Source organism: Zophobas morio, unplaced genomic scaffold, assembly GCF_036711695.1.
Source record: "Zophobas morio isolate AGI-343-1 ecotype UQ-CSIRO unplaced genomic scaffold, CSIRO_AGI_Zmor_V1 ptg000014l, whole genome shotgun sequence".
NCBI classification, from domain to species: domain Eukaryota; kingdom Metazoa; phylum Arthropoda; class Insecta; order Coleoptera; family Tenebrionidae; genus Zophobas; species Zophobas morio.
The window spans coordinates 23781714-23794643 of record NW_026972119.1 but is presented as its reverse complement, the minus strand read 5'-3'; the positions used below and the strand labels follow the sequence as shown (position 1 = coordinate 23794643).

Here is a 12930-nt window from a genome sequence, read left to right as displayed (position 1 = left end):
CAACCCAATTTGGTAGACACAAAATTTGTTAAAGGAAAAACTCGGTTGAAACATAAGGGTAGCATCGCTTATTTACATCGACTTTAACATTACAGACCTGCATTTGTTTTATGCGATCACTTGGTTCCGCGAATGTGAAATAGACATGTTTATAATCAACCAATTGTGAATTTCACCGTCAAGAATTAAAATAAAACCCAATGTTTTATATAATAAGCGGAAGTCGAAGCAAGAAAACCGATGGTCGTTTTGTTTACAGTTTCTCTGTTTGACTCTCACGTATGCTGTTACGCCTGTCGTCTTAAATTAAGAATGTTTATACATACACGATTTTCAGTTGCCTCTGATACGTATACGTGAGTAAATTGTTTCGTTATTTTATTGATTATTACAAATCAATATTCAAAACGACCCAATTCATTTTCCCGAAAATTTGGGAATACAATAATTTTATTCTTAGTATTACACTACATCTATCCCAACTGATATACGTGTCCTTGCAAAAATGTTGATGACGTCATCGCAATTTTTTTTAAATTCCCACTACAAAAATGTAATGAGAAAAAAACACAATAACCATGCAGTCGTCAAGTTTCCGACAGCGAGGGAAGTACTGTCTAAACTCTTTAGACCAATTTTTTATTGCCATTTTTTTGGTGTTCTTTTTGACATTTTTTTTTTCCACTGTTTTTTGGCAATTCTATTGGTGCAGTTTATTTGTTGCATTATTTGGTCGTTTTTCTTGTTGCTTTTTGTCTTTTTTTTTGTCCTTGCTAAAAAATTGACGTCACACAAAATTTTATTCTGAAAAACTCAAAACATACTCAGCATCATTTTAACTCATAACTTATAAGAAAAATAAAATTCGGATTGTATCAAATTGTATAATGTTTTCTAACTTAATTATTTAAGAAAAGAAAGTTGGGTTGATAGAATCGTCATTTATATGAAAAATTTTTATACTTCAAGTTTCAGGTTTGAGTGAATTAAGTTAAAAAAGGAGAGATTTCGAATTTGTGAAAACGAAAATTTGCAGTTTGAAGGGTTTTAAGCGTGACGTAGAATCTTTGTCGCTTTTTTTGGAATTTCATAATTATTTTTAGATACATATTTTTTTAATGAACCCGTGGAAATTCAGCCGAGTTTGCAATGACGTCACGCACACCTACACTGATCCCACAGTAAGGATTCGTTCGTCGAATCCACCCTCGATGAGATTTTAAACCGTCCCTTGTTTTTTCATACTACTTATATAAAAACCTCAAAAGGTCTATTCGAGCTCGTGCAGTAACGTAAACCCATGTCTTGAAATTCGCAGACAACAACTACAACAGCTTCAACTCCAAACAGTCAACCTTCCCCCCAGTTGAGTTCTCATCAAGCTGCAATTGCCCTTCCGGTGACCACAACAATACCACCGCCGAACAAACACGCACCACCTTCTGCTACGCCTGCTACCACCGACAAGTCATGGAGCGCCGTCATGAGCGGTCCGGATTCCGCACATCCGCCACTGTATCAGAGTCCCCAGTTCCAGCACGAGTTCCCCAGCTTGTCCGTTGGCGATGGCGGCCCCACACGTACTGGTTCCGATGCTCAGTACACGCCAGGGCTAAGTCTGCGCCCGCAGACGGAGGGCTCATGGATACAGGGTGGGTCGCGGCCGGGCGCCGAAGGTCCCCCAAGGAGCAGCTCGGTCCCCTTGGGTGCCCCACCACAGCTAGCGGCCCAGGTCGGCCTGCCTCAGCAACCGCTGCCGCCGCAATTTCGTGCGGTCATGCCAACTTTTGTAAGTGTCGCATTGATATAATCTCTATATGTATGTATTGTGACGAGCGTGCACGGCTCGCTCGCTGCGCGAGCTCTTCGGGTGTATATTGTTCGATTTTTGTTTGTTCCGGAAATGACTTGACTTGAGTGACCTCTGGTGTGAACTTTTGCTATTTTTAATACAATTTTTTGTTGCAGATGTACAAAGGTAGCTTCGCTACGGGTGGAACCGGTGCTCCTACTCAAACTCCTCCTCCGATGAACGGACGAAATCGGCCCGAAAATCGTCCGCCACCGCGATTGGTGGATCCGGACGAAATCACCCCGAGACCGATCATCAAGGAAGAAGAATTAAGTCGCATGGATGAAATTGACAAAGACATGGGTTGGACCTGTCATGATGATATCGATTACAAGTGAGTTTAGTCGTTTGTCGTACAACAATAATATTTTATTTAAATAAAAATTACAGTTAATTTACGTAGATTATGAACAAATTGAAGCCATTTTATTCAATTTTATTACTTCCTAACAAAATTTGGCTAACCATCCCCACCCACAATGGGATGACGTCGTCCCAAATTTTTCATTAGTAAATGTTATTTAAATTAAAAAAAAAAGGTACTCCTGTACTTGTGATTTATGAATCCGTGTTGAGTTTCTACCCTAGATATATATTCATACATATACATCTTTATTTTAATTTTAAGGGTTATTATAAAAAATAAATCAAAATCAAATCTTATAATTTTCGAAAAATCTGGATTTTTTTATTTCACAATTTTTCGTTATTTTAACTTTAATTCTTTCAATATCTCAACTTCCACATTTTTCAGTTTTTCATGTCTTCAATTTTTCGATTTGTAGTTTTTCAATTTTGCAATTTTTTGATGTTACAATTTTTGATAATCAGTTTTTCGTTTCCTCAATTTTTCAAGGTCTTGTTTTTTATTTTTCCTTTGTCCGATTATGTAATTTCCATTTTCTCCATTTTTATCTCAATTTGTCGTTTTTTCATTTCCTTTATTTTTTCATTGTTTCGATTTTATGATTTTTCGTTTATTCAATTTTTCAAATTTTCAGTCTTTGATTTTTCAATTCCTCTATTTTTAAATTTTTATATTTTACAATTTTTTATTTCCAATAATCAAAATTTCCTATTTCTGTAATTTTAAATATTTCGATTTTGCACTTTTTGGTTGAAGTTTCCCAATTTTTAATTTTTATTTTCTTCAATTTTTCAAGTTCTTGATTTCCAATTTTTAGCTTTTTCGAAGTTTTCGTTCGATTTGCGATTTTTTCATTTTTTTTATTCAGAAAGTCGAAGAATTAAAAATTAAAAAACGAAAAACGTGGAAAATGAAAGAACTGAAGAAACGAAAAATTGAGGCATTCAAAAAATCGAGAAACTTAAAAATCGAACAAATTTTAAGGATCAAAAAATTAAAAACAAAAAACTAATCCAATCGAAAAATTGGAGAACTATACCTATATATTATATGTATTTTTCCATTTCTTTTAATTTTTTCAATTTTTTCCATTTTTCAATGTTTCAGTTTCTCAATTTTTCATTTTTCGGTTTATAATTAAATTTTTAGTTTTTTCAACTTTTACTTTTTCAATTTCTGGACTTCACAGTTTTCAATTTTTCGTTTTTTCATTTTTTCGATTTGTAATTTTTTAGCTTCTCAATTTTTAATTTTTCGATTTTTCAATTTTTCGTTTCCTCCATTTTTGAAGTTATTTTTCATTTTTCCGATTTTTTTAATTGTCATTTTCTCGATTTTATGTCACTTTTTCCTTTTTCAATGTTTCGGTTTCACATTTTTTCGTTTTTCGATATTATGATTTTTCATTTTTAGATTTTTCAGTTTCTCAATTTTTAATGTTTGGATGTTTTAATTTTTCGTTTGTTGAATTTTTCAACTCCCACATTTTTAGTTTTTATTTTCCCGATTTTTTAGTTTTCATTTTCTCGATATTATATGTTTATCGTTTTTTCATTTCCTTTAATTTTTCAATTTTTTCATTTTCATAATTTTTCGTTTTTTCAACTTTAATTTTTTCAGTTTCTCGACTTCCACAGTTTTCAATTGTTCGTTTCATCAGTTTTTCGATTTGTAATTTTTGAGTTTCTCAATTTTTAATTTTTCGATTTTCCAATTTTTCGTTTCCTCAATTTTTCAAGTTCTTGATTTTTATTTTACATTTTCTCTATTTTAGACGACAATTTTTCGTTGTCTCATTTTCATTAATTTTTCCCTTTTTCAATTTTTCGTGTCCTCAATTTTCAAGTTCGTGATTTGTATTTTTCATTTTCCCAATTTTTTTAATTTTCATTTTCTCGATTTTATCACAATTTTTCATTTCTTTTATTTTTTCGATGTTTCTGTCGGTTTTATAATGTTTCGTTTATTCGATTTTTCAAATTTTTAATCTTTTATTTTTCAATTCCTCGGTTTTCCAATTTTTAAATTTTTGAATTTTTCAATTATCCGATTTTTTGATTTCTTTAATTTCCAATATTTCGATTTTGCACTTTTTCGATTTTTAAGATTTTCAATTTTACAATTTTCCATTTTTTTTATTAAAAAAGTTCAAAAATCGGGATAAATTGAAAAATAGAAAAAAGAAATTACGAAAAGTTGAAACACTAAAAATTAAAAATTAAGAAACTTTAAAATCGAAAAAATTTAATGAAACGAAAAATAGGAAAGAAAAAACGAACCGAATCGAAAATTTGGACATCTCAAAAATTTTAAAATCGAAAAATTATGGAATCGTTAAAATTGTAAAATCGAAAAACTGTAATATTGAAAAATGGAAAAATTGAAAAATCAAATATGGAGAAATTGAAAAATTAAAAAATCGGATAAATGAAAAAATTGAATTTTTGTTTATTATTACATATTTAAAATGAAAACTAGAAAAAATGCAATACAAAAATTGAAGAAACGAAAAGTTGAAAAATCGATAAATTGAAAAATCTAAAATTAAAAAAAAATTTTTTTAAAGTTGAAAAATCCAAAAATTGAAAAATTTCACGTTGAAAGAAAATTATAAAATCAGGACATTGAAGAACCGAAAAATTGAAAAACTTTCAGAAAATAAACCGAAACGAAAACATTGAAGCAATCGAGAAACTTAAAAGTCTAAAAAAAAATTAAGAATAAAAAAATTGGAAACAAAAACAGATCGAATTGAAAAATTGAAAACCCAAAAAAAAATTAGTTGAAAAATTATATGTTGCCAAATTGTAAAGTTGAAAAACTGCTGCATTGAAAAATTGAAAAATTAAATAAGGAGAAATCGAAAAATTGGAAAATCGAGTATGGAAAATCGAGTAATTCAAAAAGTGAAAATTTCTAAAATTATAATTATAACACATTTAAAATGGAAATTAGAAAAAATACAAATCAAAAATCGAAGAAACGAAAAAGTCGAAATATAATAATTGAAAAATTTCACATTGAAAGAAAATTATAAAATGGAAGCATTGAAGATCCAAAAAATGAAAAAATAAAGCTAATACAAAACCCAAACAAAAAATTGAAGACATGAAACATTGTGAAATCTAAAAATTGAAACATCCAAAGTGGGGAAATTGAAAAATTTTACATTGAAAAGATAGTTGTAAAATCGGAACATTGAAGAACCAAAAAATTGAAAAAATAAAGAAACTGAAAAACCGAAAGAAAAAATTGCTAATCGAAAAATTGAAAAATTAACAGTTGAAAACTCGTGAAATTGCAAATTGAAAAATTGCAAAATCCAAAAATTGAAGCATCCAAAAATTGGGAAATTGAAAAGTTGAAAAATTTGAAAATGAAAACTTGCTGAATTGCATGTCGTGAAATTAAAACAAAAAAAAAAAAATTAAAAAACCGAAAAATTGTAGTTGAAACATGGAAAAAATCGTAAAATTAGAAAGTGAAAAATTTTAAAAATGTTTCTGAATGTTTAAAATGAAAACTAGAAAAATTGGACAAGCGAAACATTGAAAAATCATGAAACTAAAAAAATCTAAAATTGAAAAAACAACGAATTAAGAAATCTAGAAGTTAAAAAATTGAAAACTGAAAAATTGCAAGTCTCAAAATTCAAAAATTTTAAATTAAAAGGGAAATTGTGAAATCAGAACATTGAAGAACCGAAAAATTGAAAAAATGACTAAAATAAAAAACCGAAACGGAAACATTGAAGCAATCGAGAAACATAAAAATCGAAAAAAATTTAAGAATCAAAAAATAGGAAACTAAAAACGAATCTAATTGAAAAATTGAAAAACTCCAAAAAAATTTTAAATCGAAAAATTATGAAAAAAAAACTTACTTACATACTTAAAAAACTTACTTAATATATATATTGTCAAAACTGTAAAGTTGAAAAATCGAAAAAGTGAAAATTTTTAAAATTATGATTATAATATATTTAAAATGAAAATTAGAAAAAATACAAATCAAAAATTGAAGAAACGAAAAATCGAGAAACTGACAAATCTAAAATTGAAAAAAAAAGAAAAATTTAAAACTTGAATAATCCAAAAATTGAAAAATTTCACATTGAAAGAAAATTATAAAATCAAAATATTGAAGAACCAAAAAATTGAAAAATAAAGCGAATAAAAAACCCAAACGAAAAATTGCTAAACAAAAAATTGTAGACACGAAACATTGTGAAATCTAAAAATTAAAACATCCGAAAGTGGGGAATCGAAAAATTGAAAAATTTGAAAACGAAAAATTGCAAATCTAAAAATTGAAAAATTTTACATCGAAAAAAAGTTGAAAAATCAGAATATTGAAGAACTGAAAAATTGAAAAAATAAAGAAATTGAAAAACCGAAACGAAAAATTGCAAAATCCAAAAATTGAAGCATCCAAAAATTGGAAAATCGAAAAGCTGAAAAATTTGAAACTTGCTGAATTGCACGTCGTAAAATTGAAGAAACAAAAAAAAATTAAGAATTGCAAACCGGAAAATTGGAAAAATCGTAAAATTGAAAAGTGAAAATTTAAAAAATGTTTGTGAATGTTTAAAATGAAAATTAGAAAAATTGAAGAAGCGAAAAATTGAAAAACCATGAAACTGAAAAATTCCAAATCTAAAAATTAAAAAATTTTATATTTAAAAGAAAATCGTGAAATCAGAACATTCAAGAACCGAAAAATTGAAAAAATAAAGGTAATAAAAAACCAAAATGAAAAATTACCAATCGAAAAATTGAAAAATTAAAAATTTGAATGTGGAAACTTGCTGAGTTGCATTTCGTAAAATTGAAGAAACAAAAAAAATGAAAAGTTGAAAAATTAAAAAAAAAATAATTCATATATGAAAAAGTTTCAAAATCCAATAATTGAAAAACATGGAAAAATTTACAATTGGAAAAAAATATTATAAAATCAGAATTTTGAAAACCCGAAAGAAAAATTAGAAACTCGTGAAAGTGCAAACTAGAAATTGCAAAATCTAAAAATTAAAACATCCCAAAGTTGGAAAATCCAAAAAATGAAAACTCGAAGATTTTGAAAAATTGAAGAAACCAGAAATTGAAATAAACAAAAATGTAAGAAGAAGCAGATAAAGAACCGAAACAAAAATCGAAAATTTGAAGAAATGAAAAAGGAAAGAATAAAAAAATTGAGAAATGAAAAATTGAAATAAAAAAAGCTGCCCAAGTATTATTTACGCCACTGGTGTTTATTTTATAGAGGTTGTCAGAAAACGAAAACGTAAAAAGTAACTTTCGACCAATTTTTTTCCCACTGTTTTCTCAGACCTAAGAACTAGATAATTTAACATCAGAGATGATTTTTTGTACATTTTTTTTTTAAATCACGATATTTATAAATCCTTTTTGTTCGCAGCCAAAAACTGGCGTTCAGCGACGACGAATCGACCACGGACAAACCTACAAAGAAAGAAGCAAAACCCGCCGCCGCCTCGACGACGACCGCGCCCGCTCCCGCCGCCGCGCCTCAACCGAAAGACCACGACAAACCCGAACCTCACCCGAACGAATCTCAATCGCGCAACTGGAACAGCAACCTGACCAACCCCAACCGCCAGCGATCTTCGGACGAGGAGCTCTGGAAGCAACGCCGCCAACACAACAAGGACCTCGAGCTGACCGTTCAACGAGCCAAACAACGCAAAGAAGAGGAAGAGAAGCGCTTCAACGAGGCGACCAAACAAGGCGCCGCCAAGAAGCTCATGGAGCTGGAGGAAAAAATGAGCAAGCGCAACCGCGAAGAGGAGGGCGTGGGTACCATAAGCCCGTCGGTGGTGCCGCCGAAGCCCATCGTGCCCGCCGACATCCCGCTCCCGGATTTCCAGCGCGAGAAAGAGCGCGACAGAGACAGCCGCTCGCGCACGCCCAACGACAGCAGCGGCGCCGAGGAGAAAACCTCTGGCTCGTCGAGCGCCTTTCGACAACTCACCCAGATCGAAGGCAAGAACTTCACGCCGAGGAAGCACGTGAAAGGGGGCGATCGGGAGCGCGACGTGCGCGACCAGAACGGCCCGAGCTTCTCGCGACACTTCCAGAGCCAGCTGCCGCCGCGGTTCCAGAAGCAGAGGAACAACACGGGCCCGGGGATGCAGAGTCAGATGCATTACGGCTTCGGGGACGGTCGCTGGGGTCAGGGCGTGGCGAAGCGGCACGACAGTCCGGATAGGGACGGCGAGGAGGAGCGACGCGACTACAAGAGACAGAGCTCGGAGGATAGTCACAGGTCGCACAAGGGGCAAGAAAGAGGGTTCGACGACTCGCACGACTACAGACACCAGGAGTACGACTACAACAGGAAGAACAAGGACGAGGATAAGAGGAAGGACCACGAGGATTGGCACAGCGACAGGAGGGATAAGGAGAGGCACGAGAGGCCGCAGAGACCGGACAGTAGGGACTCGAGGGCGTCGCGAGATTCGCGACAATCGAGAGATTCGGCACGGGATTCCGAACCTAGGGATCACATCGGCTCGTGGGCGGACGCTATGTTCGACCCGCCCTACGAGGAGAAGCGCCGGGACCACGGACGGGAAGATCGCAGACAAGTCCCGGGTCCGATCACGAAGGAACGGATAGAAGCCGACGACATGAGGAACGAAAAGCGCGGCTTGACTCAGTTGAAACGGGGCCAAATCCCGGAGAAGAAGGTCGAAAAGAAGGACGAAAAAATCCAGGAGGAGACCGCGGGTGACGAAAGTACGGTTCCGGAGCAGACTGACTCCGGGAGCAAGGCTTGGGCGGATGCCCTCCCACCCACCCCTCTCGACATGGAAAATAAATTTTCTGACGGTTTCGACAAATGCAAAAACTCCTTAAACACAGAATCGTCGTCGAAGCAAGACGACTCGAAAAAGTCGGACAAGTCGGACTCGGAATTCAAAGACAAGGACGACAAACGTGGCAACAAGAACAGGAACTACCCCTTGAACAAGGGTTGGGGTGGCAATGAGTACCACCGGTCGGGCTGGCCCAAAAGACAGTCCAGTCGGGGTATGAGGTCTGGGGGTTCGCAAAAAACCGACTTTCACGGGACGGATTCCGAAGGCTCGATGGACGAAGTCGGGGCAGATGGGACGTCCCAGAAGAGTCCGAAAACGGTGAAAAAGTCCGATAAAGACGACAAGAACAAGGAGATTAAGCAGCACGAAAAGTCGTCGACTTTGGAAAGGAACAAGGATAAGCAGGACAGTAAGAGGGATAATTACGTTCCGAGGGGGGAGCCGTCGAGGCACGGTCGTGGGGGTGGCAACTTTAGAAGCAGGGGTGGACTGAGTAAGAGGATTGATGGGTATGGTCCACCACCTGCGAAAAGTCCGTTTGGTCACCACGACGATAAGGAAAAGAAGATGTCGAGTGACGAAAATACGACCGAAACGTCGGAGGATAAAGCTAAGCAGAACCAACAAGCTTTGTCGGCGGGGATTATCGGTAGCGCCCGAAAAGACACTCTACCCAAGGGCGACGATAAACCCAAAGGGCGCAAGCCTGATAGTAGACGGGGTAAGTCGAAGTCGAAGACCGACGGAAAACGCGACGACGAAAACGCGGATTCGAACTCAGACAACTCCGACGATAAGGATAAGAGCTCCAGGAGGCAGCAGTTAAAGACGAACGCGCCACCTCGGGGTGCGTCGAGTTCGAACTCGACTAGACGTAACAACGCACCCCCGCGGATGACAGGCGACAAGAAACCCTACCCTCCGAGGAGCGACAACCCCATTCCTAGACAAAACTCCAGCGGGGCTTTGCGTGCAATAAAAAAAGACGACAAGTCCGTCGACCAGAACAGTCTGTGTAACGCCATCGCCGACATATCTTTAAAAAATAAGACGGACACGGAACCGGAGGACGGCGACGAGAAGGTCTCTCAGCAGGGCGACTCGGACGGCTTCCAGGAGGTGAAGAGTAAAAAGACGGTTAAAGAGCGTCAGAAGCCCACGGACGAGAAACCCAGCAAGGTGCTCCCGAAGTCCGAGAAGGATATAGGGAAGCCGGATCGCAAGCCCAAAACTAACGCTTCCACTGCCCAGCTGACGCAACAGCAGATCTCGAACATTCCGCCTCTGATGGCAACGCCCGTGAATCCGCCGCCGGTCCTGCCGCAGACGAACAAGAATCAGTTCGAAAGGCCGCGACAGAGCAAACTGGCTCCGAGGTTCGCTAAGCAGCGCGAGAACAATAGACTGCAAAAAGCGCAGATGCAGCAGCAGAGTATGTGTGATGTGAACGATATGAACAAAGTGAATCAAAATATAAACGTTTACGGTATGAAAGATCCGTCGAGTGTGGTCGCGCCGCTTTCGAACGCCTGGGACAAGTCGCTGGGGACGCCGCTGAGAAATATCGACTCGGAGAACGTGCTGGGGGTGGCCGGAGACGGCTGCAAGGGGATGGAGCACGTGCAGGCGGCGAGCCAGAGCAACAGCCCGAGCAACGATAAGGTAAAGGTGGGGGGTTTGGTCGGGATCTTGGTTTCGATTTGGTGACGGAAAAACTTGCGAAAAATAAAACTCGAACTACGCTTTCTGGATTTTCGGTTCAGAGTAGCTCCTCTTGTCTCCTCTAAGCGGTTAACAATACACTGGTGGGTCTGAGAGAAATACACTGCGTTTCAAATAAAATGCACCATCTAGAAGGAGTAGGTGTAGAATGTTGAAATTTGGTGGAGAAGACTATTACATATAGACAAACATTTGATTAAAATTTGAACTAAAGACTACAACTTGTTTAGATAATATACCGGGTGTTATTCGATTTTTATTAATTTTTTGATTATATTTTAAAGACACTTGAGTAAGATTCTTTTGCAATTTGACTTGACATTTGTCATTATTGTGCTTGCAAAAATGCTACGAGTTTGCACACGAGGTAATTTTCAACAGATAACACCTATTGAAAGAGGCCGAATTATTGGGTTGCATGAGGCTGGTTTACCATTTCGGGAAAACACCAGAATACTAGGCCCAACGCATTCTACGATATTAAGAACAAGTCGAGAATGGAACAACGAAGAGCTACAAATGCGTCGCAGGGGTACCGACCGTTTCAGAGTAACCCAAGCACGCGAAGATCATTTGCTAAGAAGAAGTGTTATTCAATACCCTTGGTAACCGTAACGATCAGTCTGGGTAGACTGGATGACAGCAATTGGGCACCGAATCCGAGGAGTACCATCTACTAACAAATTCGTTCCTTTGGCTTGAGATCTTATGGTCCAAACTGTAAACTTCCCTTACCACAAGAACACAAAACTACCAGGCTTCGCCGGTACTAAGACATGCAGCAATGGCTGTAATAGTGGAATGTCATAATGTTTAGAAACGAGTCTAGGTTTTGTTTGTGGCACTCTGATGGACGCATACGTGTTCGAAGGCCTCGAGGCCAAAAGTAAAATCTGGAATTTGTACAGAGACGTCATATCGCTCTAACACCTGGAGTAATGATATGGGGTGGTATACACATCTGTTGAAGTACCCCCTTAGTGTTCATTCCAGGCACGCTAAATGCCCGGCGTTACATCGATAACGTGTTAAATCAAATTCTTTTTCCTTACTTTTAGAACCGTCGAAGAACATCTTTTCAACAAGATAATGCGTGGCCTCATGTGGCCATATTAACTTAAAGAGTGTTTAAAGAAAATAACGTCAACTTCTTACCCTGGCCTGCCCGATTACCAGATTTATCAACAATCGAACATGTTTAGGATGTAATGCATAGAAGGCTGCGCAATTTACCACATCCTCCAAAGACTTTGGAAGAATTGCTACAACAAATTCAAAATGCCTGGAATGAGATACCCCGACAGGCAATAGATCATCTCATTTTAACCATGCCTAGAAGAATACAGTCTTGTATTCGCGCACTTGTAATTTTAACACATTATTAACATTTCTTGTGTTAGACATTTTATTTTTTCTTTGAAATTTTAATCAAATGTTTGTCTATATGCAATAGTCTTCTCCACCAAATTTCAGCATTCTACGCCTACTCCTTCTAGGTGGTGCATTTTATTTGAAACGCAGTGTAGTAAAAAAATTCCTTCTCACATTTTGGTGGGGTTATAATGGTTTTAAAATTAATAGTAATAAAACTTTTAGTTTCTTATATGTTTAATAGCACAATGTTATTTTTATCTATTTTTTTCTTCCTTCGTTTTTATAGTTTTTCGTTTATCAGTTCTTCAAATTTTCGATCCTCGATTTTCCAACTTTTAAGTGATTCAATTTTGCAATTTTTGGATTTCTCGAAAATCTGATTTCTTTAATTGTGAATATTTTGATTCTATATTTCTTTTTTTCGGTTTTGCATCTTTTCGAAGGTTTCCCAACTTTTAATCTTTCGATTTTTCAATTTTTCATTTCTAGTTTTTAGATTTTTCAGTTTTCATTTTATATTTTTTCGCGTTTTCATTTTTCATTTTAAAATTGTTCCATTTTTTATTCGAAAAGTTGAAAAATTGACCAATTAAAAAATCTAAAAACTAAAAAATCTGAAAAAATTGACAAAACTAAAAAACCGAAAAATTGCAAAATCGAGAAATAAAATTGTAAAGACGAAAAACTGCAATACTGAAATATCGAAAAACTGAAAAATCAAATATAGACACGGTGAAAAATTGAAAATGGAAAAATTCTAAAATCGTAAAATTG

At 36.1% G+C, this 12930-nt stretch overlaps 1 protein-coding gene across 4 annotated transcripts in view; it reads left to right on the top strand.

Annotated features, from left to right (window-relative positions):
• Nocte (no circadian temperature entrainment) overlaps window positions 1–12930 on the top strand; it is a 65612-nt gene that overhangs the window by 19876 nt on the left and 32806 nt on the right. For all 4 annotated transcript variants that reach the window (XM_064055695.1, XM_064055694.1, XM_064055692.1 and 1 more), the window contains exons 4-6: window positions 1319–1789; window positions 1969–2186; window positions 7638–10722. In XM_064055695.1, the coding sequence (XP_063911765.1) occupies window positions 1319–1789; window positions 1969–2186; window positions 7638–10722 (3774 nt within the window). The remainder of the gene's footprint in view (window positions 1–1318; window positions 1790–1968; window positions 2187–7637; window positions 10723–12930) is intronic.